We start from the raw sequence: 22,164 nt of genomic DNA, 5'->3' as shown, positions 1-22,164 counted from the left end.
GGATAGTAGGGATGCTCGAGCGCTATGAGCACAACTTGCAGGTCGCGATGGTGTCGCCGAAGCAGGGTAGCGCGGCGCAGGCCTTTGCGATACAGGGTCGTCCCTCAAGCGAAGCGATGCACTACGAGAAATCCTCCATGATTATCACAAAGGCTTCTCAAAATCTAATGTGGAGAAAATGTACAAAGTAGGTTTACACAAATAAAATTTTAATGATATTTTTAAGAACAGCTTTCTCGAGAACTTATATAAAAAATTTTAATAAAAGGATCATAACAGAATCTCTCTTTATTTAGCTTTGGTTTGCCGAATGACGAGTGCGCGAGCTTCATAAGTACTCTGAACTTGCGCGAGACGGAATTCGGACCGGAGTGCGCGGCGCTGGAGCGGTTCACGTGCCGCACTAACAAGATGTCCTCCAAGTACCGCACGTTCGACGGCTCTTGTAACAACCCTGTGCGTTCCTCCTGGGGCCAAGCGCTGACAGGATTCAAGCGGCTACTCCACCCAAGATATGCTGATGGTATCGAGGAAGTAAGTATATACTATTGGTAGTAGTCACTAGGGAGAATTCTACTCATTTTTTAAGGACATTCGCAAACACTGTCAGTGTAGAATATAATGAAGATCAGCTCACTATGGATACTGATAATCTAATTACCTCACATTTAGCCCCGTAAATCTGTGCTGCCGAAGCCGTTGCCATCAGCGCGCGTGGTCAGCGTCCAACTAACTGACAATGTAGACAAGCCTGACGACAAGAAGACCATAGCTCTCGCCGCCTGGAGTCAGTTCCTCCATCACGATTTAGTTCATATCCCCGTTAGGAAGACTAGTAAGTTGCATTCAATCAGAACAACATAATTCAAACTCTGATAAAAGATACTTTATATTAATGATGCGTTTTTCCTCCAGTCCACACGGATCAGCCGATTCGTTGCTGTGACGTGTCTGGTTACAACTTGGCCCCGAGGCACGTGCATCCCAACTGCATGCCGATCTCCATTCCTAGAGACGACCCGATCTTCAAAGAGGACAAGAATAGGAACGCCATCACTTGCATGGAGTACACTCGATCTGTCACCACATTCAGAGGCGATTGTACCTTCGGAGCTGCTGAACAGGTAAATATACTTGTACTATACACAGATAGGCGTACTAATATGTGAGAATCAAAAGCTAAATATATAGAGTATAATCATTATTCAAATATTGTTCCGATAATATTCATAACAAAGGTGTAATTTGACTAATACCTCTAACACGGACTTATGAATGACAAATATTGTTATTATTTTTATCTATGACAGTTATTACTGTTCTGATAAGATTATATTTGACAACTAATGGAATATTTTAATAATATTCCCTTATCGCGGCTTTGGTGGGAAAGTTCTAGAAGATAAAAAATGATCGGAAAACTTTTTGTCTTTTCATTTAGTGCAATGACTAGTTTATTTTTGGTAGTTTTATTATAAGAATACTATTACTTCATAAGCTTAATTTACTTTTACATATGAATATACGTGTTTGGTTTCGAATAATCGATAGTTTCTTAACTTGGATGAAACTTATCTAGTCTAAATACTAGTATGCAACAAGTCCATAATTAACGTAATAGTATTTTTTCTAAATGATTCATTTAATGATACTTAACTTATAAATCATTATTTTATTAGTCATGTAGTGTACAATGCACGTTACATGTTTTCCTTTCACGAGGTTACAGCGTGATTGAATCGAACTGTAATTCCCTTTCTTAACTTACGTAAACATTGTATCATGTTGTAAAAACGTATATTATTGGAAAGAACAAAGGAAGGGAATAATAAATGAAATCCAATAGTTATAAGATTATTGGAATTTAAACGTTTGAATTCTGAGCTTGTAATTGAAAATAGTTGTATTTGTAAAGGTTTTAATTCTTTTACGAAAAAAGTAACATTTTATAGGTACTAATTAACATCTTTGATACAATTTGTGTTTCAAATCTAGGTCCTTTTATGGTTAATACTAACTATATGCAATGATCGTAGATTTATGTAGGTCGTTATTATTCTTGTTTAAATTGTAATGTTAATTCAGCATAAATGAAGCGAACAAACATTGTAGATCTTGTTTACTAATCGTTACGCACACGACCACTAATAGATATGACCTATTGATTTGTTATTGAAACATTCATAGCCCTCATTGACTTCAATATAGGAATTTGACTTTGAATTAAGACCTATTGATTCGCGTTGAACAACCATATGTTCACTATTTGACATTCGTTTCATTATCAATTTATATTTTACAAGCTATCCAGATTCCATTCACATCATCATCATCATCCTCCTTATCCTACTCCCGTAGTGGCGCAACAGGTTTTTGTCCTCCACATAACTCTATTATACGTCATCTCAGTTATTACTCCCTTTTTGATCGTGTCACCTTTCACGCAATCCATCCAGTTCTTTCTAGGTCTACCTCTACCGGTTTACTCTTCCACATTACTAACGTTCTCCTTGTAACATGCGATTCATCCCTCCTTATAACATGTCCAAACCATGCTAACCTTTTACTCCTTACCTTCTCTACAACTAGAGCTACTCTCAAACTTCCTCTTATATACTTATTTTGTATCTTATCCACTCGTTACTCCACACATACATTTGTGCCACATGTAGTTTCCTTTCATCCGTCCCTTTTGATGCCTAACATTCAGATCCATACATCATGACAGGTCTAACGACGTCCTTGCCAAGTGAAATGACAAAATGAATAATGCCTCTAAGATCAAAGCCATCGTGAAACCCTATTATTTGATTGTTTAGATTAACCTCACTTCTACTATACATCTTTTCTTCTTTAACTTGTAATTGTTATTAAGCAGCTTTGCGAAGTCTTTCGTGGATCCAATGGATCCCATTACCTTTGGGTATTACTAATCGAAGCATACACATTGCTTGTTATAACGTTTACTTGCACAAGGGCAATATAAACGATCACTACTATAGTGATCTTGTCTGTTTGTCAGTTAATAGATTAATACTCACAAGGTCTTTTCTATAAACGTTAGCTAACCCTGTAAACAACTAGATTCAACGAGTTAACAGTTTATTTAATTACAGTAAATATTTCTACAAAAAAAAATGTTTACAATAAGAGACTGATAATCTTTATTTAAACACGATTCGATTATTTTCAGCCTTCTTATTTGCAGAGGTTCATTTTTAAAAATAAATAGGGTTCTAAGAAATAATGTACCCGTTGCATGCGAAAGCTATTTTCGTAGTGGCCGGACGGGTTTCTTTTAGACCTATGATGCGAGTCTTGTAATCATCGGAGTGCAATGCATGCGGATTTATAAATAAAATGCTATAACGTAACACCTTTTTTTGATTATTTTGTTTCTACCAGATAGTGAGTTATTAATAGTGTCAGAAAAACTCATTAATCTTGTCCTTAATGTCCACTGATGCGAATCAAATCTTGCGTTGTACTTCTTACAACGTCGCAGAATGGACTAAGACTCTGTTGTGTCAGTGTGGTTGCTCTTGTAGTGCGTGCTATTGACGTCATCAGTTTCAGGTCTTGTATTATTGTACACTTCTAGTATCTTGACGAGTATTGGATTAAACTGGATTAAAAGTTTAAACGGTAACAAGGATGTAAATGTAATTGAATTTCTTTGTAATAATAAAAACAGCGGATATTAATGTCAGCAAATATGAAATGGTAGTACAGTGTTTTTGTTATTATAGATTTATATTTCATATATTTTGTATAAATGTAGGTAAAAATTACGCAATTGTATGTTTTGTAAGTAGGTGCTATGAGTTCATTCTCAATATACGACGCAGTTTTTATTGCGTCTTAAACTATGAAGGAGGTCATGCTGACGCTGAAATAAGGGCTGTATAACTATCTCTTTCTAACATATCTATAACACACTATGACACGCAATATGTGAACGAAAGCATATTGCGTAAACAAAGATCGATTACCTACGTTTTTTTATTTGGTTGTATCTGTAGCTTGTATAAAGCAACTAAAAATACAAAAACATTCGTACGATGTGATACTGAATTGCTATCTATTGTCGAATATCGTAATACCAGAGATTTTTGTGTCGTAGTGTAGTTGTTTGTAATGTATGGAGGAAATTAGATGTTGAATTATAATGTCAAAATCAAGTGTAGATTGCAAAAGACTATTTTTCGCAGTTGATTATGAAATAATAGCTTTCGCCCGCGACTTCATCCGCGTGGAATTGATAAAAACAAAAGTGTATAACCTATGTGTTCTACCAGACTCTCTTCTATATTTATGTCAAATTTCATTGAAATCCGTTCAGCCGTTTAAGCTACATGCTCTAACAAACATTCATCCATCCATCTAAACTTTCACATGTATAATATTAGTAAGATTACTTTTAAATAATTAAATACTAATGTGAATATTTTACGTACATGAAGTACATTTATATAATATACTAGCTGTGCCCGTGCGGCTTCATCCGCATGAAATTATGAAAATTTTATTTTGTTGTTTACATTTGTCAAATTATCAATTGAAAATGTCAAATTGACATGACATGACAAACCTTGGCAATCTTGCTTCCTTGATGTTGGCAGCAACTTATGGCCTCTTTCCCACATTAGGGTTTTTATTCAAAATATTTACCTCCTAGGTTTAATGACGTGAAAATATATAGCCTAAAGCGTGACGTAAGTCTAGGGCTTTTTATTAATATAAAGAATTATTCAAAAATGTTCTGTAATTGCTGACATCTTAGGCAACAAACAAGTGTGTGTTTACGCTTTATTATAATAGTATAGATAAATGTAATTTTTTTTCAGTTGAATGAACAGGATCTTTGTTTTAAATAAATATGAAGTCGCAATCATTGCCACGAGCGTCGCGACGGTCACGTATACAAAGTTGTTAAACGATTCAGTATCTATTAAAAGTTTTATGTATCTGTTAGTTAACGTTCCATATTGATATGGCTTGGTAAATACATAATGGAGTTGTTTTTCACTTTAAAATATCTTTTGATATTTATCAGCACTAACAGCGAGAAATGGATGTATATTTACATAAGATATGTTGTGATGTCAGTTTATTTGGTTTGTTTATTTCAAAACTCTATTGTAATGCCTATAAATATCTTTAAAAAGGAACATGGAAAGACCAAATTAATTCAGAATTAAGGACCTTTAAGTTTACATCGCTATCAGTTTTAAAATGGTGTGAAGACACAAGTCTAAGATCAATAATAATGGTTACTTTAAGGACTCCCTTAGTAACTATCAAATCACTCTTAACATGGCTGAAAATTTACCAAGAACTAAAGAATATCTCAGCTAAATTTTTGGTCATCCTTTTTTTTGTTTCAGATGAACCAAGCAACTCATTTCCTAGATGGGTCTCATATCTACGGGTCTAACAGTCGAGACGCAGCCGCGCTCAGAGAGAAGACTGGCGGCTTGCTGAAGACCTCCACAATTGCTGATGAGGAGCACCTACCTCTAGCCGCCTCCCCTACTGATAAATGCCTCGTCGAAAGTAATAAGGAAGCGTGCTTTAATGCCGGTAAGTCGAACACCAATTTGTTGTTTAAATAATTTCATGATAAATTTTTATTGAATTAAATTAGTTCTACGGGCGAAGGAAACTTTTAGAATACACACAATTAAGTTTATGCTAGGAATGGCGAAATTTAAATGCACGGCGCAAAATCGGTTGTCCCTACTCGTTGCCCGTAACTATTGAGCTATTGGCGTTTAAATCTAAGCGTTAAAAAGTAGACGGTGGAACCAAAGTTACCAAAAATTGGTTACAGGTGACATCAGATCCAACATGCATCCTTGGTTAACGGGTCTGCATTCCCTGTGGGTGAGGGAACACAACAGGATAGCAAGGGCATTAGCTAAACTGAACCCTGAGTGGAACTCTGATCGTTTGTACCATGAGGCGAGAAGGATTGTGGTCGCTGAGTTGCAGCATATCACTTACAAGCAATGGTTGCCTGCTCTTACTGGTGAGTTAAATCTTAAATCAGCTTAAGCTATAAAGTTTTGTACATTTTTCCTTTCTGTACATCCCCTCCACGTCCTAATCGACTTACTCATCTCATCTTTTTTCTATATGAAAAGGTGGAAACGGGAGAAAGTCTAGAGTTAGCATAAACTCTGAAATACTTTAACTTCACGCCATCTTTTGTGTGATTATTGCACTGTCCAGTGAAGCATTTGTTGCAGTTTACAGCATTTAATGGCGTTGCAGTTTAAAATTATAGAGAAAACCAACTTTTGTCTTCTATAATTTTTTTCTATTTTATTTTAACAATGTGTAATAAATAAACGCAATAGAAATAACTTTGTTTTAGGTAAATCGTTCGATGAGATGTACGACAGTTACGATACTGGTTACAACTCAGACATCGATCCTACTGTAACTAATTCCTTCGCAACGGCGGCCTTCCACTTCGTTAATACACTCTTCGACCAGGACATTGAGTTAGTGGACGCTAGTAACCATGTAGTAGCAAAAAGATTAAAGGACAATTACTTCAAACCTGAATTGATTGCCGTGAAGGGAGGTCTAGAGAAACTTCTTCGAGGCATGGTCACCCAGAGGAGTCAGAACTCTGATCTCAATTATGATGATGATGTAAGTTTTTTATTGTTTTAAATACGAACATATTTATTTGCAAATATAATTGAATACGTCTTTATCAGTCTTTTATACACGAGTCCAGACAAGGTGACATTTTTGACCTTTGTATTGTATCCGCAAAATATTTTCCTTTATATTTTATGTTAACTTGAAACGTGCATTGCATTCTAAGTATTTAAATGAATAAACAACTTAGAATCACGTGTTTATGTCTGTATAGATGCTTATGTTATATGTTTGTAGCGATGTCTTGTTAATGCGAGGTGATAAGCATGTTTACTACAACAACTGGACTTCATTACAAATGTAAATTGTTATATCGTTAATATTCTCTTCATTTAATTGATTTAATGATTATGTTATTGTAAATACAATTTTAAAAAACCTTAATAACATTTAATACTTTTTTAATAATCAATAGTAAACATCAAGTCAATTTATCATTTTAAATTGTTTATCACATACTCTCCCACACACACATACAAAAAAACACACACACACCTACACACGCACGCACATAACACTCAACAACGCTATCGCACAAAAAAATGTATGTAATTTTCTTTTCCTTTGTTTTTTTTTATTTGTCATTTTTATAATAAGTAAATTTAATGTTTAATGTTTTTCTTTGTATTTTATGTTTAGACACTTATGAATATGTATTGCTCTTTACAAACGGGGAAAGGGATTGGCTCCTGCAGCACAGGGGAACCAAGTGCAGGAGCCAAGGCTCTCATGAAATGTGTATATTTTTAAAGTGAAATAATAAATGATTTATTAAGGATTATTATAACAAGCCCTATTTAACAGTTTTTAGTTATTTTTTTAAAGAAGTTCTCATTCTAAGTTGAACCATTTGGTGTGTTCACAAAAATCATCAAAATAAATTCTAAACGTTAGTTTTTTCTATTTAGTTACGTCACCACTGGCTGGGTGGTCTAGACGTGTTGGCGATTGACATCCAGCGCGGTCGGGACCACGGCCTGCCGGGCTACGTGCAGTACAGGACTCTCTGTGGTCTTCCACACGCTACTGACTTCCAGCAACTGTCCGATGTAATACCGCAACAGGTAAACAATGGATTCTAGTTATTCTAGAAGTATTTTTATCTAAAGTTATTCTCGCTTTTTTGTAATTTTTACTCAAGACACTTGCAGGTCTTTCTTACTTTCTTCTTTTAGAAAAAATAGTTCAAAGTGACTACTACCTATTTTCGTCTGCAAAATTTGAATGTAATCTTGTCTCAAAAATTTAGCAAGTTAAAGCATCCATGATGTAGGTCTTTGTCGATGATTGATAGGAGAAAATGTTCTACAATATTCCATTATTCTCTTGTTATGTTTGTATATGATGTATGTAATGGTTCAATATATTTTTCAGACTGTAGACAAACTATCCAAGCTGTACGACCGCGTGGTCGACATCGATCTGGTGGTTGGAATGATGGCGGAAACACCATTACCTGGTTCATTGCTGGGAACTACTGCTACTTGCTTGATAAGTTAGTATTGGTTATTTTTTTCATGTTTTCTATTATTATACTAAAGTGTTTACTTTAGATGTCTCTTTCTTAAATTGATAAATCGTACTAAATATAAACATTTTTTGTTAAAACGATCCTTGATCGCACTGGACGAGTCTGTACGCAACAGAATCATGTACTCTTACTAATATTGTATATGCAAACGTTTGTGCGAATGGATGGATGTTTGTTACTACGCATCTCCAAAGCGTCTTGGCACAGATGTAGAGCATTGGAAGAACACGTAGACCACATTTTTTTTTAATTCCGCGCGAAAAGAGTCGCGGTCAGCTTATTATTAAGACAGAAAAAAAGGGGTTATCCAGTGGTGATTACATTTTAGGGTAAAGTGTAATAATTCACTTTTTTTTTCACACGGATACTAATAATTATTTGTACATCAACAGAGGAGCAGCTATGGCGTACTCGGTCCGGCGACCGTTACTTCTACACGCACTCTGAAGCAGGCGGATTCAGTAAACGTCAGCTAGTGGAGCTACGGCGTTCCTCTCTAGCTGCACTGCTCTGTGACAACGCGGCGGTACAGCGCGTACAGAGAGATGTCTTCCAAACATCCTCGGGCAGGTAATTTGTGTTGTTTAAATGTACAGTCCCGGAAATACGCGGTGGCTCATTTTCAAAATTGCCTTGTTCCTTACAAGATACACTTCGTATCTTCTTATATATAACCAAATACTAGTATGTAGCAAAAATGATTGGATAATAAGAAACAATTAGCTCTGTACCGCTGACTTTTTTATACATTTAAAAAACTGCTTCCTATTGGTTATTGTTCCGTGTTGTCCAATTTTAAAACACGTTCAAACGACTAGCTTTTGAAGTACATTGCCAGATACCCTGATTGTACAGTCGCCTTCGTTTGCGATATTTCAGTTACAGACAAATTGACCTTTACCTCGTAACGAATTAAAGCTTCGCACCTCCTTAACAGTAAATAGTAAGGGTACTATTTGTCAAATAAAACTGTTTATTATCTATTGTATAGTGTTGAATTTTAGGGGGTAAAACATTTAAAGGCTTGTTGTTTTGAAAGTGTAATACCAACACTGGCCGCGACTGTACTACGGCGTTTAGCAGCGAGTATATTTAGCTTATTAATGCTCAATACATAATATTAAATATAATTAATTTATTTGCAGTAACCCAATGGTATCGTGTGATGAAATAAAGAGAGTAAATCTAGAAGCATGGCAAGACCCTTCACAACAGCCTGATATCCTAACACGCACTAACAACTGGTTGAAGAACAAAGTCGCGAGCGCCGGCAACGTCACTAAGTAATCACTTATGTTTAAGTTAAGTTAGTACGAATATTTTAACTTTGCTACTGTATTTTGTTTAGAATGGTAGTTACAGTTATTTATAGCATTTGAAAGATTTATTACATAAGACTAAAGTAGCTTTTCGTTCTGAACATTCTTTTTAATTTTGTGTGATTTCTTAATGTAGCAAAATTAAAATATTTGTACAAATAGTGTTAAATCTATAAACAATTACAGTAGCCCATCATGCAAATGTGAACTTTATTGCGTTGTGATTAAATGTTTTTTATATGCATTATATTTTTTATATCCTAGTGAAGATACTACGTAAAATGATGTGTGTGGATGTTTGAATTTGCATTATGGACTACATTTGTGTGATTTATTTGTAATCGTTTTGTAGTTTTTAAATTCTGCATAGAGTTGGGATGCACATTTATGACTAATCGAATTAAGCCATATGATATCGATTTATATTTCTCGAAATTATAATTATTGGTTATTATGATTAAAACTCAATAAGTTAAAATATCTCTGTTTTTTTTTTTTCAATTTTCTCGATGAACTATATGTTCTTACTTGAGAAAGCAATTTGTAAGCTTATACGTTATAAATGATTTTTAAATTGGTGCATCTTTAGGTTAAATAGTGTTTGTATTTGTGTAGACGCCATATTGTAAAGTGGCTGTGATAAAAGCGAATTTGCTTCTCACGTCATATTTTCTTATATTAAAAAGGTTCAAATGATTCATTTGTTAAAAGATCACGGAACCGAATTTCTGTATGATTTTTATATGAGATATTATTAATTTTTGTATTTCTGTAATCTATTTGGCAATGGGGATGGAATTGGTAAGGTTTAAAGAAATTTCGTAATGCTAAGATTTATCTTAGATCAAATGTGAATGTGATAGAAAACTTTATTAAAATAATGAAATTGATTTTCAAAATTTATAATGTGTTGTGTACTTATTGTGTTATGTTCTTGATTATTTCAATATTTTTGAAAGTAGTTACTTAAATTTAGTGAAAGTAGGCTAAATATAGGCATTGAGACACCTTGTTTTACTTGATTTCATACGAGTTCTGACAGCTATGGAATATACCAAACCACGAAATTTTATTCTCGAAGTTTAAGACCAAAAATGGGATTTTTCAAAACTGATAGGGAAATTTTTTAAAGCTGTCAACACTTTTATAAAATGTACTGTAAGAGTAAAACATGCCTGATAGAATTGTTTACCCAAAATTATAATATTTTAGTTCTAAATATATCGTTAACTTCAGAAAGTGTCGAATTTACCTGTAGGTCTGATAGTTTAAGGATTTGGCATATAGAAGAACAAGGGTGACGCTGAATGACGAAAACTTTTACAGTAATAAGTGAAATTATTAACACGAACCTATTACGTGTCCACGAAAACATAAGACTTGATACTATGACGTCATAGAGATAGATGTTATTCGTTTGAAAGTCCAACATAACTAATCTCAAACACGGAAGAATACTGGAATGACATTTAAATAACAGCGTTTTAAATGAACATGTCACGCTATTGTGCCACATTCTCCTCCAGTCTTATGTTATTGTGCACGCGTAGTATTTCTCTTCAGTTGTCTTAGCGGCTCCTTATTGATAGTTTTCTGGATCGTTGCCAAAAATACCAAAGACTGGGTTTGCAACTGGAAGCAGCATTTACTTTGTAACCAACTAACATTGTTAATGAAATACAATTTTGTATTTATTTAAAGTATTTGAGTTAGTAAATCGTATTTGATATATTAAAGATTTTTTTCAATAGTAACATTATTTATGCTCTCTTCATATCTATTGAAATAAACGAAAAGCTGTAATTAACAAAAAAAAAAACTAAAAACTATGTGAACGCACAATATTTATGTGTTCGATACTTTTCTAACGCATTGTAAAAGTGTTAAGGTTAAAATTAGAAAAATCACTATCTTAATGTATAAATGTTTTCTGTTATAAAAACGTTTAATTTCTAACTATCATAAGCGGATTTTTTTATATTCATTAAACGTAGAAAATATGATGGGAAAATGATAAAACAGTTTTTATTCTGCACCATATTTAAAAAATAACTATTAAAGAAAAGTGTAAAATCGCCTATTACTGTGTTCCGTATTAATCAAATTGTTTTGAATATATCCGTTTATAATCAGGATATGTTCTTTTCCTTTTTATTTGTCAATAAATTTATTTATCAATAGAGTTTGTGTTTTATTACGATTATTCACAATAAAGAGCACCCTAAACAGACGAGATTGAGCAGATGTATAAATGTGAAAGATTCGAGTGAGGTTTACCAAGACCGCGCAAAATACTTATCTGTCTGCCCCTCTTTGTTAATGGCGTGCATGTTTCACAACATGATGTCTTGTGAACTAGTCTTGTGTACGTCATCTTCCACTTTCCAAATCAATCTCAGATTTTCAAGAGTACTTTTTTGTAGAAATATTTCCGAGTGAAGTATTACGGTAATTATTATCGTAACCGTCATTTGTTTCATTTAATTAATTTCTGTTTTTTTTTTAATCGCGCCATCTATAATTCGCTGTGGGTTATTTGCTTTACATGTAGCCTACGTTGCGCTTAGATGACATTAATTTCTTAAGTACAAACTATGTGGCGTAACGTGTACAACTTAAAATGTACAAACTCACGGCCATAAGTTAATTGAATAATGCGAAAGTATAGATGGAAGGATGTTAGAGTTTGTAGCCTAAACTGCTAAACGGATCTACATGACATTTAGCATAAATGTAGAGGACAATCTGGAAGAATACATAGGATTTTGTTTTTTAAAATTCCACGCGGAGAGAGTAGCGGGCATAATCTAGTTTCATAATCAATATTAGGAGGTTCAGGAACGAAAATGCTTTTAAAACAAAAGTTGTTTTAAATGTTAGTTTTAGATGTTTTTTTTCTCAAAACCACATAATTTACTTCCAACTAGTACTTCAAATCAGATACTAAGTATCGTCTGGTCTTGTAACCAGACAGAAACTATAACACCGTATATCTTGATTGGGTTTTGAAGCAGTATTTATCTTAGAACCACTTCTCTCCTATCTAAGGAACTTCGCCTTGTCCAACTTCCACGGACAGCGAACTTATGTCTTGATAGGTTTCTGTCCGTCAACGCCCATAATATAGACATTGCTAGTCTTATCCACTAACTTCAAAGTTATAATATTTGCGCGTTTATAAGAATATAGATATCAGGATCGAGCCAAAAAGTGGAAGAAACTTCCTATATATCTGGGCTAAAGCGTGATTTATACTGTTGTTGGCCAAATCCACAAAACCAATCAATTTGCATGTTATACGGTATAGTAAACTTCCTATGATTATAGATTTTGAATAAGTTATTAAACAGGAATTTAATTATGTTGAAATTTTCAAGGAACTGGTATAGGAAAGTGAAATCGGTTTGCTTTATCTGTATTGCATTAGACTGGCCTGAGACATGACGCGTAGTTTTGCAGTTTCGCAACGATTGTCAACTTGTGATAAGAGAAACAGTTTACAACTAAATTATTACGTTCCCGTGTGCGCGTTAAATTGATTTTTTAATACGCAACACTTAAATAACGGAAGTTATTACGATAAATTAGTTACTTTGACTATTGTCAATATTTTGTAATGTACTGTTAACTGAAATCATTGTCATCATTTTATTTGATACTAGCTGTTACTTGCGACTTCTACCCCTTGATATTAGTAAATATTAAAAAGCATGTCCGAAACTTACTGATAACACAGCTATTTAAAGGTAGAAGATTTTTTAAAATCGACCCAATAGTTTTTGATTTTTTGAATACATACAAAAATACAAACATTTCTCTTTATAACATTAGTATACTCGTAGATTAGGATTCAAGTTCCAAATCCCCAGGTCTAATGACCTAGGTATGTCCTAATTCTGTTTTAATTTAATAACAGTAGTAACATCTGAGTCGGATCTTACAAGGCAGCACTCGAGCTTAATTATAATTTAAAACTTTTACAAGAACTTTTACATCCTTTAAATATTGTAGTAGAAAACTTTCATAGTAGCTCTTGGTCTGAAAGCGTTGTTAGTTTAAGAGTTATAAAATGTTTAAAGTTTCCGTGACTTTTTATAAACAATTAAAAGAGTAAACTCAGGTCTAACTAGTCCTTTGTTGGTCCTACTTCAGGCCCCACAAAAAGCATGATACGACCATTTATCCTGAAGGACTCCCAACGGATCTGAAACTAGTCGGTGACGATAGCAGACTGAGCTTATTTTTTTTAAATTTCGTATTGTTATAAAGAAAAAAACAATAAAATTAGGCTATCTGGTAATTATCCGGCGGTAATTGTATAGAAGACAATTAATATCTTTTTTTTTAACTTTATGTTTCTTATGAAATGTAATAAAAACCGTGTAACGTATTGCAATAAGTTGCAAGACTTCCTGTCTTTTTGTAAAATAAAATTTTTGCTTTTATATCTTTTTATCGTTTTCCCGTTACCGGTACAATTATTTAGCAATAAACGTCTCAAGGACTAAATTCTGCATTGTACTGTGACTGTACCATTCATTTAAATTAGGGTACCATAAATACTCGAACAAAATGCCAACACTTAAACACCTTTGTCGCAACAATATGAAAAAACATTAATTTGATTTTTTTTAAATTAGCCTTAATAATTTAACCATGTCTTTGACTATCAAGAAGTTTACATTTGCCCTTTTTATAATAAAAGGGCGCAAACGAGCGACGAGAACACCGAGGTGGTCAACGACGCCTATGAACATCCACAACACTAGAAGAACTACAGATGCGTTTCCGGCCTTTGAGAAAATGATAGGCTCGTTTTTTAAAGGACCCTAAGTCGTATTGGTTTGGAAACACCATCGAGCACAGAACGTTCCACAACGCGGTTTTGCGAGGCAGAAAGTTCCACGAAAACCGCAAGGTTGTGGAATGCCAGCCACCGAGATGGTGAGGATGGTAACTGACGGTCTGTCGTGTCGTCCGATGACAAAACTCGGCGGCAGGAATCATTCCAAACGACTCCTCGGAACACTTCCAGTGGTAAATGCGGTAAAAAAACAGAGTGAACTGACTTTGAACTTTGCTTAATAAATGGATGACCCGTCTTTAAAAGTCACAAAAAGAATATTCTTGTTGCAATTGGTCAACTAACATTTGGTTTTATTGTACCCAGTCAATAAATAACATGTATTTTAGAATTTTATTTAGGTGTTATGTAATTAATTAGTTTATTAAAGCAATTAGTTTGGCTGTGATTTATATTTTTATGTTATGTTTAGCAATATGTTGAAAAGGATATAGTTGTTAAAATGTATAAAAATAATTTCTCACGAATGCATATATTGAACAGTACGCATTAAAACGCATTAATTGGATTTTTCGGTTGATTTATTGTGATATACAACATTTTTATTTATATACAGTATTATTATTAAAACTCCTTGATGTACGATCCATTATTTATCCAAGATATTGTCTCAGATTTATAACATAAACTTAACAAGACAATTAGTTCCGGTACATTTAAGTTAGAAATGTAATAAGTTAAGCAAGCCTCTAAGATATATAAGTTACACAACTGTCACGGTATCACGGGGCTCGAGGCGAAATCAAGGTCTGCACATGGCACACATGAACGCAACGTAAAAAAATGTATGTAGCAATTGTGCCTTGAGATAGTAATTTGCGTTCCCAATCATACTTTGGAACAATAAAAATACTGCACATGTATTACAATGGCTTAAAATTTTAATGATACTAGCAACTTACTATAATGCGCGGTTCACACTTGATCAAAGTAGAGCTCTATAACTGGATTGTCAGTCTGAAACATTGTGAACGCTAACTGGCACTAGGAAGTCCATACAATATGTGACTGACCGTCGCAACTCTTGGACTGTATTGGCCAAGTGTGTACCGGGCATTAGAGTAGATTATATGCCAGCGTTGGAAATATAGTAGGATAACTTTTATAATTATGTGGAATTTTGATGTCAAAGGCGTCGCTCGCTTTGGTCTCTCAAAAATTGTTTCGTATGTTTTTTTTAGATGACTTTTCACTTGGCACAAAAATCTGTTTTTGTCAGGCGTTTGTAAAATGGAATATCAACGAATTTAAATAAATTATTATAATAAAACTCTGCGTACTATTCAAAGAAGAAGGATATAAATATTTTCCATATTATGTAAATTATTTGATGCTTATTTGCTTCATTTGTTATTTATAATCTTTAAGGTATTAAGTTTTAGTTGTTTATACAAATAGAAGTAACCTTCACTAGTAAAAATAATTTCATTGTTGTGTTTGTAAAAGTTAATTTAAGTGTCATTGTGTGTCTACAATAAAATAAATAAAGCTGGTGTTACACTGCGAACGATTTCATAAAAGTAGCTATAAACTTTATAGCGTATATCCGGGACGTCGTATTTTATGAAGTTATTATCCAAAGCCTTTGTATGATTACATAACATAAAAATATTCACTGAAGGGTTTTTGTCCCTTCTTAAACCTCGCGGACTATTAGCTAAAAGGTTTGACCACTAGAATCCTTGTTATTTATATTATATTGTCTTCAGTACCAATATTGTAATTTTAATATATTATAATCATAAAAAAAGATTTACAATTAGTTTAGAAATTATATGTTAATATCAACATCTGTTATTATTTTCTAAAGTCACAAAATATTTAAGTACAACGTGTTAACACGTTTACTGCTGCAAGTAAAATCATAGTTCTTCATCTGGTTCGGCGGTGGGCTAAAATGCGCCGCCTTCCGCCAGTGCGTGGCAGGTCTTTATAGACCCACCAGCACTAGGATAGATTAAATTGCTATAACACTGTGGAAACATAATGTACATTTTATGTAATGTAATGTATACATCTTAGATAATCGTTTCGCACTAGCGAGAGGAACAGAGTTTTCTTCGTTCGCACCAGCTTAAGTACCGCGTCAGGTCGATATCGGCCTGTTACGGAGTGAACGTGTTAAATAATAACGTATTTACGTATAATTATGTGCTGTCTTAATCTTTGGTATAATTTAAAATTTTCCGGTGTTACGAACACTGATCATTAATGTATGGAGCCTATCAAGCAATTAACCAGTATTCTGTTACAAAGTGGACTTAAATATCACATAAGTAAATCTCACTCGGTATCTCATTAATGACGTTAAAAAACTGTAATTAACACTTTTTATCGTATCTCTTATATATCCATTTCCTCGATCAAGAAATTTAATTTCTATGTATAGTAGAAAACATTTAACGCATTACATGTTTCAAATTAAATGTTACACTGTGTTGTTCATTAAAATCTTTGTGGTGAAAACATACACGATCTAGTTTTGCGTCACAAGGATGTAGTATAGTGTTTGGTATTCGGTGTGACAGGATGTAGTTAAGTTTTGCTCAATGCGTTATCTTTATTTACTCTGACAGGTCGTACCGTGACTGGTCGGAAATATACGCGATAAGATTTTAATCAACGTATATTTTTAATTAAATTAGATTTCGTATATTGTCACATATAATGGACAAATACTGTATAAATTGTATGGGCATGTTATGAGGATGAATCGCACGTAACAAGAAGGACGGTAGTTATGAATGTGGAGGGTTATACCGGTAGAGGTAGTCCTAGAAAGTGATGGATGGATTGTGTGATGACTGAGATGACGGAAGATAGAGTTAATTGGAGGACGAAAACTCGGTGCGCCGACTCCACGGGAGTAGAATAAGGTAGGGTAGATGATGAATGGACAGATACTGTCACTCTCTATAAGATACACCGAAATATGGTTTCGTGGTTTCAGTTTTTTTGGGATTTCGTGAATCGCAAATAAAAATATACTTTATTTATTAACCGTAAATATTGTTTTTAATTTGAACCGACGTATGTGGGACGGCCGTCGCGACACTTTCTAGCGAACTGACGTCTAGATAACCTCATATATGTATTAAGATTTATCTATATTTCTCACGGAGTTTCTACATTTCTCTTTCTATTTGTATGAAAAATATAATAGTTAATACTCTTTAGTTATACTTGAAATAATCCTTGGACAATGTTAAAAGATCAACCGATTTATTTTTTTCTCACAATGTGGAATCTCATAAAATCGTATAAAAGGTTTTTATTTATAAACTTTTTTCTCAAGTTATTTATCTAGGAATATACCATGATTCCCTTTGATCGATAGAGTAAGGATTTAATAGTAAGAATTCATAAACATACACTTTGTAGCTTATGTAAATCCTTTGTATTATAGTTTATTGTTAGTTTATTCTTGTTGCGTAATTATTTATTAAAAGTTTGAAGCAACAAATCATCTCGCGCCGATCTCAACAATATCTGCGAGGACTTTCTCGAAAATTCGCTTAACAAAATATAACTCGACTTAAAATTCAATTAGTAATATTTACCCTGATTGTACATTTACAAGTTTAAAGGTAACAAGTAATTCAATTTGTACGTTTGTTTAAATTCTGTTAACATGGAGAGTTGTTAACTAGAAACTTTAATTATTATATTATGATGAAATATCTTCAGTCCCAGTTTGGTTATCGCTACTCACGTCTATACAGGGATAGGCTATAAGCAGTGGTACTTTGTGCCTATTTTATTTTCTACTTGGTTGGTGCTAAATCTATCATTCTAAGTATAGACCTATTCATCTATATCCACCTATATAGAACCACTGAGTTGTACCATCTATACTAATATCATAAAGATAGATTCGTATTTTTGTATGTATTTAATTCACGTAAAAATTACTGGGCCGATTTTTGTTACCATTAGAAAGGTAATTTATCTGTGAGTAACATAGGATATATTTTTTTTATTTTAAAATTTCATACGACGTCGCGAGCAACAGGTAGTTTGAAATGTAATTCACTAAATTATTTTAATAAATTACGAAGCCGATGATTGAGCATTTACTCTCACAAATATTGCTTCTATGATTCTATGAAATATTCTAAGATTTTTTTTTTTATTAAAGCTTACTTATTTCAGAGTATTGAAACAACATCTCAAATCGTTATTAATGCTACAGTAAAATACTTCTATTACAATAATAAAAATTAAACAGACTTCAGCACTTTGATCTCTAATTTTCTTTTCCACTGATTTCCTTTGGTGAATATTTTACGTTTAAAAGAAAGGCACAAAACACTATTAGGGTAAAATGTTCTGTTTTTACATTAAAAGGGAAAATTTTTGTTTGCCTAAATTAATTAAATATTTTAGTCATTAGTAGAATTGAAAAACCTATTTACTCAAAAGACGTAATTGTATTCAACGAATTTCTAAAGGTTGGAACAACTTTACTTCGGTATTATTATTTACAGTTAGGAATTACTTAAAATTAATATACTGAAACACTATAATATATTAAGATACTGAACAATATTCAATTAATTATTAATGAAGTAGTACAATGCTCTATTTTTCAATAATGTTTAAATTTAGTATTTTCTGCTCAGATAATGCAACATTTATATAAAGCTTCATGTCACGACATATGTCTGGGAAAAACTGAAACTGATTAATCGATTTGGAGACAGTTTTTCTAACATAAAATGATAGTTCTAATACTCGATCGACTAGAAGATAGTCGAGCAAAGTCAGGACACGTAATTAAGTATCAACGAGTAAAATTAAAAAAAAAACACTTAAGATTTTCATTGAAGGTTAACAGGGATAATCCTTTTACAGGCTACAGTAACATTAAGAGATTTGTGGTATCTTATTTTGTTCAAAGTATAAATTCCAATGTTAGAGTTTATGAAAGATGGATTGATGTTTGCTAGTACGTAACTCCTAAACGACTTGATAGATCTGGATGAAATATCAGCATAGATATAGATTACTGTGTAGAGCACAGAGGCTGTTACCTACGTTTATTCCCGTGCAGACGAAGTTGTGATAGGTGGCTTATATACCCATATCTATACTATTATAATAAAGCGTAAACACACACTTCTTTCTTGTCTAAGATGTCAGCAATTACAGCATATTTTTGAATAATTGTTTATTTAATAAAAAAGCCATAGACTTGCATCATTCTTTAGGCTATATGTTTTCACGCCATTAAACTTAGGGTTACATTAAACTTACCGATCGTGGCGATCGTTGGGGGAGGCCTATGCCCAGCAGTGGGCGTCATAAGGCTGAATAGATAGATAGATAGAAACTTAGGGTGTAAATATTTTGGATAAAAACCCTAATGTGGGAAAGAGAACATAAATTGCTGCCAACATCGAGAAAGAAAGATTGCTAATGTTTGTCATGTCATGTCATTTTGACATTTGCTATTGATAACTTGACAAATGTAAAGAATAAAATAAAATTTTCATAATTGCGGATGAAGCCGCACGGGAACAGCTAGTAAGTGATTAGATCTGATTTAGCTTCTGAGCAGGAAATGCTAGTACATTATGACTTAATGAACCGAAACAAAGCGATTGCCTAGTGTGAAATTGTTAAACTTCATTAAAGCAATAAATGTATCTAATAAATCAGCAAACGAGTATTGTTCGTAATTATTAAGTAGTAATAGTAAAGTTTCTGTTGATGTAAATATCTCCTTTTAAAGACAACTTTCGCTTCGGTTTTTAATTTCGCAATAGGTTGGTTATTTTTAGTTCAAAAAAATACTCTGAAATATTTCGAAACCGGCTACTAGTTTGCCTCATAATAAATGTTATACTTATCATTAATTCACTTTGACCTTTACTTCAGAATCACATTTATTGGTGCGTAGAGGTTACATATTTGTAAACGAGACGAAACATTATGACGACTTTGGTATGAAATCTTATCAAGACATGTCCAAACTGTCAAAATCACACGATTTCGAAAAATAGGATATAAACTACATTAGAGTTAGTCATATTACCAAATAATATTAGAAAATAAATATTGGACCATTGTAAAAACCCCGATTTGTGACTCATCATATTAGTTGAGACTATGCAATATGTGCCCAATATTTACATAAACTAATTGATGTTAACGGAACAGGAAAACTTAGTGTTTATATACTTGTTTTATATGAGCCGAATCAACGCGAACAAAATCATCAGGCGTAAACTAGTTACAAAGTTCTATTGAAGAAACATCACTTTAATCATTGGAAATATTATTTTTTAATTTTTACAATAGATATTTAAGTATTGTTTTTTTTTACAATCTTATTTAAGTCTCAGATAATTTCTCGCATTAAATAAGGTGTGCATAGAATAAAATCAAGTAGATAATTCGTAAACTTAATTCATAATACAACTAGCTGTTGCTCGCGACTTCCTCCACGTCAAATTAAAAAGTAATATAAAACATAGCGTATGTTACTGCGGGATAACGTAGCTATTTATTGGTGAAGGGATTTTTGAAATCGATCTAGTAGTTTTCGAATTTCCTCTTTATAGATTAGTATAGATGAAAATGGATTCCATTAAACCGTAAAAACATTGCAAACTTTCTAAGAATTTGGAATCATCAAATAATAAAATAAGTGTTTATTTACTGTTAGTACGTACTCATCTTATTAAACACTTATATGCTAAAACTTCAAAGTACTATATACTATTATTATACCTCTAAGAACCTAAGATTATTTAATGTGCCTCATAACGATTTTGTATGTTACATTTATTGTATATTTTCATCATAATCTGTTCATACTCTATATACTGTTCTTCCATATATCTCTGTCCGCCGTCATATCTGGATTCACACTCTTCATAAGCATATCCTCTTCCATACAAGCCATCCATACTTTCTACGGTTTTTCTCTACCTTTTTAGCCGTCCATAATTCCGTCTTGAGACTTTCTTGGTTATTTGATCTCTATCTCCCAAAATCGTCCATACAATACTTACCTTTTGCTTCTCAATTTAGATATTATATCTATAACAAATGTACGAGTTTATTATGAATTTTAATAGAATTTTGTCGCCCTTCGGCTTAAAAATTCTAAGCTTGATTTTGTAACGTTCAATCTTGTGGCGACTTCCATGGAACGCGAAACTTTACCTCTGTTTTATGGCACCGCAGAGCGCGATGGGAAAAAGCCTATTAAAATAATAAATTACTTGATTAATCTTTGCGACTCGCGACGGGAATTTCATTTTATTACGAACTGTAATTTTTAAATAATTTTTAGAAAAATAGACTAACAAAAAATTAAAATTTACAGACGGAAATTATGATTGGACTATGATTGAATAATTATTGCACCAGCAAAGAAAATAAGTAGATAGTGATAGTTAACTCTAAACACTATTGAGGATCAAAATCCGAAAACTATATTTGAATTATTTATAACAAGATCTTTCTTGGATTATTAATATACCTTTTGTGAATATTTGAAGTGAACCAAAAATATTTTTGCTGATGTAGACTAAACCAAATTGCAAACAAAGAGCTTAGGTTTTTTAGCACAATAACGAAACGGAAATACGTTCGAACTTCAAAAAGATTGTTTTTTTTACAACCTCCAGGAGAAGTAATAATTGCTTCCGGCACTTTTAGTCAGGAAATATTAAAAAAGGGAATTTTAATGAAAGTTATTACTGTGATTGAATTGACACCTTAATTCGTTGATTAACAAAATAATTCCGCAAAGACTTAATTTT

At 33.0% G+C, this 22,164-nt stretch overlaps 1 protein-coding gene across 1 annotated transcript; it reads left to right on the top strand.

Moving 5' to 3' along the window:
- The first annotated feature begins 6 nt into the window (after positions 1–6).
- On the top strand, positions 7–11,187 carry LOC106104221 (peroxidase-like). The gene is made up of 11 exons (XM_013284192.1): positions 7–187; positions 297–534; positions 673–835; positions 916–1,124; positions 5,388–5,583; positions 5,834–6,031; positions 6,380–6,663; positions 7,584–7,739; positions 8,050–8,170; positions 8,599–8,776; positions 9,352–11,187. The coding sequence occupies exons 1-11, from the start codon at positions 12–14 to the stop codon at positions 9,491–9,493; spliced, it is 2,061 nt and encodes a 686-aa protein (XP_013139646.1). The 5' UTR covers positions 7–11; the 3' UTR covers positions 9,494–11,187.
- The last annotated feature ends 10,977 nt before the right edge of the window (positions 11,188–22,164 follow it).

Source organism: Papilio polytes, unplaced genomic scaffold, assembly GCF_000836215.1.
Source record: "Papilio polytes unplaced genomic scaffold, Ppol_1.0 DF823691.1, whole genome shotgun sequence".
NCBI lineage: Eukaryota > Metazoa > Arthropoda > Insecta > Lepidoptera > Papilionidae > Papilio > Papilio polytes.
Note: the sequence above shows the minus strand (reverse complement) of the source record. Positions and strands in the feature narration are given on the sequence as shown.

Coding starts and splice junctions, on each gene's coding strand:
- LOC106104221 (XM_013284192.1), top strand. CDS start 12: ATGCTCGAGCGCTATGAGCACAACTTGCAGGTCGCGATGGTGTCGCCG. Junction 5,584..5,833: donor GGAAGCGTGCTTTAATGCCG/GTAAGTCGAACA, acceptor AATTGGTTACAG/GTGACATCAGATCCAACATG. Junction 6,664..7,583: donor ATCTCAATTATGATGATGAT/GTAAGTTTTTTA, acceptor TTTTCTATTTAG/TTACGTCACCACTGGCTGGG.